The sequence below is a fragment of the Triticum aestivum genome, chromosome 7D (assembly GCF_018294505.1).
Source record: "Triticum aestivum cultivar Chinese Spring chromosome 7D, IWGSC CS RefSeq v2.1, whole genome shotgun sequence".
NCBI lineage: Eukaryota > Viridiplantae > Streptophyta > Magnoliopsida > Poales > Poaceae > Triticum > Triticum aestivum.
Window position 1 is genome coordinate 5,253,848 of NC_057814.1, and position 6,562 is coordinate 5,260,409.

The window sequence follows — 6,562 nt, forward strand, 5'->3', positions numbered from 1 at the left end:
TGTAGAGATATATGTATGCGGAAACCCGAAAGTTGTTCGGAGTCCCGGATGAGATCCCGGACGTCACGAGAGGTTCCGGAATGGTCCGGAGGTGAAGAATTATATATAGGAAGTCCAGTTTTGGCCACCGGGAAAGCTTCGGGGGTTATCGGTATTGTACCGGGACCACCGGAAGGGTCCCGGGGGTCCACCGGGTGGGGCCACCTGTCCCGGAGGGCCCCGTGGGCTGAAAGTGGAGGGGAACCAGCCCCTAATGGGCTGGGGCGCCACTTTGGGCCTTCCCCCCATGCGCCTAGGGTTGGGAACCCTAGGGGGGAAGTTTCCCCTTGCCTTGGGGGGCAAGGCAACCCCTTCCCCCTTGGCCACCGCCCCCCCCCCCTTGGAGATCCCATCTCCAAGGGCTGCGCACCCCCCTTGGGGGCCTATATAAAGGGGGGGGGAGGGAGGGCAGCAAACACACAGCCTTTGGCGCCTCCCTCCTCCCCTACAACACCTCTCTCTCTCGCGCAGAAGCTCGGCGAAGCCCTGCCGAAGAGCCGCTACATCCACCACCACGCTGTCGTGCTGTTGGATCTCCATCAACCTCTCCTTTCCCCTTGCTGGATCAAGAAAGGAGGAGACGTCGCTGCACCGTACGTGTGTTGGACGCGGAGGTGCCGTACGTTCGGCACTCGGTCATCGGTGATTTGGATCACGGCGAGTACGACTCCGTCATCCACGTTCATTGGAACGCTTCCGCTCGCGATCTACAAGGGTATGTAGATCCACTCCTTTCCCCTCGTTGCTAGTAGACTCCATAGATGCATCTTGGTGAGCGTAGGAAAATTTTAAATTATGCTACGATTCCCAACAGGCACCCCATAGACACAACAATTGATCCTTGAGATCTCTTAGCCGTGTGCGGTGCCCCCCTCCACCATATTACACCTCGATAATACCGTTGCGGAGCTTAGGCGAAGCCCTGCGTCGGTGGAACATCATCATCGTCACCACGCCGTCGTGCTGACGAAACTCTCCCTCAACACTCGGCTGGATCGGAGTTCGAGGGACGTCATCGAGCTGAACGTGTGTAGAACTCGGAGGTGCCGTACGTTCGGTACTTGATCGGTCGGATCGTGAAGACGTACGACTACATCAACCGCGTTGTGATAACGCTTCCGCTTTCGGTCTATGAGGGTACGTGGGCAACACTCTCCCCTCTTGTTGCTATGCATCACCATGATCTTGTGTGTGCGTAGGATTTTTTTTTTTGAAATTACTACGTTCCCCAACACGAACTACATAATGTGATGAACTACTGGTTTAGCCCTACTTTGATTGGAGGAGACTTACTACTGGTTTAGCCCTACTTTGATTGAAGAAGACTTTAACTTAGTTAGATCCTCCTCTGATAAGAGTAATGGGGTGGTTAATCAACATTGGGTAGATTTATTCAATGACTGGATCAATTGCTTTGACTTAGATTATTAACTAGACCATGATGGTGCACGATGCCAAGCGCCCATTTTTACAATAGAATGATAGTGAATTCAGAAATATTCGAGGCACGGAAATGTAAGTTATTATGTGTCATTCAAAAGTAATCACAAATCTAAAGCAACCATAAATCTAATGTTAGGATTAAAGAACATGTGGATAATTAATCCAAACATTATTCACAGATTCCTCTCTCTTCTTGTTATGCAATAATCCAAGTGGCGTCGATCCACCCCGCTTCCTATTCAACGCCAAATCCTATACGACGCCAGTGTGCGTCATATAGGGGAGGCTTCGCTAAAGAAACCTCCAAACGAGCCAGCACAATTTCACTAGTTGCTTCTGTTTGACCTTTTTACTTCTTTTTTTCTTAATTTTTCCTTTCTTTTTCTTTTTCCATATTTTGGGTTTAGTTCTATTTTTCGGGTATTCAGTGTATTTTTATTTTTTATAGGTTTGCAGTATATGGCAAAAAAAAAAACAAATGCACACAGAATTATTTTTAGCATACAGTGAATTCTTTTCCAAATATTCAATGGCTTTTTTCGCATACAGTGAATATTTTTTAAAATACACACCAAATATTTTTTTGAGCATATGACGAATATTTTTTATATACATAAAATGTTTAAATATATGATGACCATTTGTTAATACACAACAAATATTCTTTGAATAAATGGTGTACTTATTTTAATATACACAGAGCTTTTATAAAAACATATACCGAACAAATTTTTAAAATATAATTTTCTATTTTAATTAGATTATATAAAATCTATCATCTAGAAAACAATAGCTATTTGTGGTGAAAATCTGAATAAAAAAAGAAGAGAAAACTATAAACAAATAGCTTCGTGGCCAAAGTTGACCGGCTCATTCGCGTAGGCTTCAGCGAACCTACTTCTTGTTGACGCACACGAGCGTCAACTATGGGGTCTGCCATGTCTCGTTTATATCTAAACCTAGGTTGCGCTCTTAAATGGCTCGGCGCAGTGAGGGTGGCCACAGGCCACTGCCTTGTTTTTTCTTTTCTCTGTTTTTTTTCTCTATTTCTTTCCTGTTTTTGTTTTCATTTTTTTGCTATCATTTTTATATTTACTTAAATTTCCAAATGTTTTAAATATATATGTTACCAAACCATTTACATAAAATATTTGAAAAAAATGTCAACCAAGCATTTGGAAAATGTTAAATGTGAATGGAATTTTTTTCTCATGAATACAAAAAATATACAATGTGTATGAAAAAAGTTAATCACGTATTTCAAAAATTGTTAATTAATCATTAAAAAATGTTAATCAAATATTTGAAAATATTAATAAAGCATTCGAAAAATGTTTAATGCGTATAGAAATATTGTTTGTCATGTATACTGCAAATATATATAAAAAATGTGTATGTAATAATTCTTGATCATGTACTTAAACAATGTTAAACGTGTATTTAAAATGTTCTTGGTGTGTACAAACAATGTACTGTGTGAAAAAAAATGGTTGTTGTCATTAAAAAAAAATTTTGCCGTGTATTGAATTTTTACCACGTATTCAAAAAATGTTAATCTTATATATTTTAAAATGTTAGAAGTGTACATAAAAATGTATTACATATATAACAAATTAGTTTTCAAAAAGTGTTAATCATGTATTTAAAAAATGTTAAATGTGTAGATAAAATATTTTTTAATGTATACAGAAAATATAGAATGTGTACTGAAAAAATTGTCATGTGTTTTACAAAAACAAAACCATTGAAAATCGACAAATAAACAAAGAAACCCTAGAGAAGTAAAAAAAAGACAAACAAAACAGAAAACGAAAGACATCCAAAGAAAACCAATGCAAAAGAGTGAAAACCGAAAAAGAAACAAAGATGGCCTTTGAAACTAAAAAGGAAAACTAAAGAAAGAAACCAAAAACCACAGAGAATAGGCACCAAGCAAACAAGAGATAAACCGTGCAAAAAGAGAAAGAACCGAGGAAGAAACAAAAGAAAACAACTAAACAAGAAAACCTGAGGAAAACAGTCCAAAAAGAAAACAAGCAGAAGAAAAGTGCCATCCAAATACCTACGCGGGGAGAAAATCCTTCAGGCGAGGGGAGCCTCTATATCACTGTAAGCGAGATATAGCAGCTCGCGTGAACTAGCAGCTCTGCAATGCAACATAAGATTACAAGAAAAATCAAACATGAGGGCCTTCGGCGAGTGAGCCTTTGGCACTTTGTTCGGGCCTTCACGCAGAAATAATGTGTTTTCTTTGTGTGCATATCCCTACAAGTTAGGAATAATTATCCTCAAAAAAAAAAGTTAGAACTAATGTGTTTTCACCCCTAAAAAACCAGGACTGAACTTCCATGGAGCACAAAACATGAGGGCGTCAGCCAGAAGAGAAGCTGATAATTAAAGCACCAAACTCTTCTACTGGTAGTTCAACAACAGCATACATTACAACAAGTCCAAACAAACAATACGGTTCATACACGCTACGACATCCCGGATAATGGTGCACGACAAGTTCAACCCTTCTCAAATCTCAAAGGTACTAGAAATCTAAGACGAACCGGACTATCTCACAGACAAAGCGGCGCTACAAGCTCCATCGATCGGCCATGGTACCGGGCACTAAACGAGGCGCTAGTGCCTACTGCTTGCCCTTGCCAGTGTTGATGACTCTGACAGCGTTGTTCACGCCAGCGGTTTTCTCATTTGGGATCGCTCCGCCCTCTGGAAGATCGAACTTGCGGCGGTTGAACGACCTCTGCTTCCCTGGTGGCTGCGGGTCCACGATCTCCAGCATGCTCTCCAGTTCCTCCAGCATAGATTTCTTCGCCGTCCTCACCATGAAGTCAGGTCCCTGGGCAGAGAGGGAATAAGATTAGTTGCCAAGGAATAAGGTTACTGAAAGATAATGCAATGATAGGAAGCACCCCATAAAGGACTGAAAGATAACAGAAGAATATGCTGGCTATTTCGAGTTCGGAAATTATGAGAGTTATAAACACAGCAGCAGATGAATTGGCACATAGGTCGTAGGAGCATCATTTCAGTTCACAAGCTCCTCCGGGAGCAAAGGCGGGATGACAGAAAATTATTCAGTTATCACAAGAAATTCCAAGACTGCATTCTCCTTCACTACACTCAATAAAAACATGGCCTTAGAAATCATAAGCTGAAACAAAAGCTTAAATGCCCAGAGGCACCCGCACTTGATATACCATTACCAGGGGCATCATTCGGTAGAAAATATAACAACTGGGAAACATGCAGCGGCGCCGAATGTAATAATATTATCTCATACTTGGACCTAATGAAGCATCCAAGATACTACTGAGAACAGAGATCAAACATTACTCGTCAATATGATATTTATTTCTATAGTGAGGAGTGCTGACACCCATTCTAGCACATTTATTGAAAAAAAATATGTGTTAACAGGATCTACATACTTGGTTGAGCACATATACATGCACACTCATCAGTGACAAGAACAGATGTTCAATAGCATGTTAATCTTTGTAGTGAGCTTTGATTTATTTTTTCAATGATGACGCATCGCTAACCAATACCTTCAGACACTAAAGCACTGCTAGAAAATCATACTTATGTACAGAACCCTGATAGACCATCCTCAAACCAACAATGTACTGTACTAACTAGCAAGTAAATTTCAAATTCACAACAGCCATGGCAATGACGAACAGGTGATGGCAGAGATCATCTCAAGTGCATACATATGTTGGACAGATGCTCAGCTAAATAGCATGTTAATCATCCTGGTGTGATTTGATTATTTTTTGTCTCACAAGTAATAGTGTTAACCAGTGTATGCAGTAACTGAATTTCAAATCCACAACACAGCAATGGCATTCAGCAATCAGCAATGATAAACAGGTCATGACAGGGCTCACCTCGAGCGCGTCGACAGTGAGGAGCAGGACAATGATCTTCTCGGAGAACCTCTGGCGCTCCTCGTGGTCATGCGAGAGGCGGCGCCTGTAGGAGAGGTTGTAGAAGAGGGACCTGAGCTCCTTGAGCTTGGCCTTGGCCACGGCGAGATCGCGCAGGCAGCGGAGCACCTGGGAGCGGTGGGCGAGGTGCGCCCTGTAGTTCATCTGGATGAGCAGCGCGGCGTCCTGCGGCGACAGCTCCTTGGCCTTCCCCTTGCCGTTCCCCATGGCAAAAGCCTGCATCATCAGAACAGAAGGGAAACAAATGTCAGGCGGTCAGTACATTGCTAGGAGGCAGGATTCTCAAGCTGATATCATTCAGATTTCAGAGCAGAGCAGAGTCTACATATAGCCAGTACTAGCACAGATCTAGACTGTGGACACTAGCATCCAACTGAAATTCCAACCTTTCTCTTAAATTTAACCAGAGATACGCATGGATCTGTCGGAAATCTACTGGGAATCAATCACACATTTCGTTCAGATCGGGCCACAGAACCCAAACCCCCCGAAAAATCTCATCTTTTCTGCGGAGTACCTTGCGGATGGCGTCGCATCCGGCGGTGTTGTCCTCGGGGATCTCCTCGATCTGGACGCACGTCCTCGCCGGCTTCTTCTTCGTCTTCTTGTCATCCTCCTTGATCTTCTTGGGCTTCTCCGGCCTGCGCTCCTCGACCTCCAGCTCATCGTCGTCGTCGGAGGCGGTGAAGTCCTCCTCCCAGGTGTATGCGTGCGACCATGGCTGGAGCGAGCCCTTGCCCTTGATCTCGGTGCCCCACTTGGTCTTGGCCTTGCCGCCGGGCTTGGACTTGGCCTCCCACCTCCACTTGCGGTCGAAGCCGTCGTCGTTGGGGGAGGCGAGCTCCGCCTCCCACTTGAGCGCCCGGCCCCCGCCGCGCGGCTTGTCCTCCGCCGTCCACTTCACCTTGCGGCCGCCGGGCTCCGTGGCGGCGTAGGTGTACTTGCGGCGCGCGGGCTGCGGGGCGGCCGCGCGGGCGGCGCGGGCAGCGAGCTCGAGCGCGGCGACGCGGTCCGTGAGGTCGTGGAGGAGGAAGGCGTGCGGGGAGGGGATGGGGGGTGGGGCGAAGAAGGGGTCGGCGGGGAGGTAGAGGTCGAGGAGGTCGGGGTGGTGGGGGAAG

The 6,562-nt window shown here is 44.5% G+C and overlaps 1 protein-coding gene across 1 annotated transcript in view; it reads right to left on the reverse strand.

Annotated features, from left to right (window-relative positions):
* Window positions 1-3,853: 3,853 nt before the first annotated feature.
* Window positions 3,854-6,562, reverse strand: part of LOC123164915 (BAG family molecular chaperone regulator 7) — a gene marked incomplete in the record, with an annotated part of 3,316 nt that continues 607 nt past the window's right edge. The window contains 3 exon segments of the mRNA XM_044582524.1: window positions 3,854-4,330; window positions 5,385-5,660; window positions 5,962-6,562. Coding sequence (XP_044438459.1) covers window positions 4,118-4,330; window positions 5,385-5,660; window positions 5,962-6,562 — 1,090 coding nt within the window.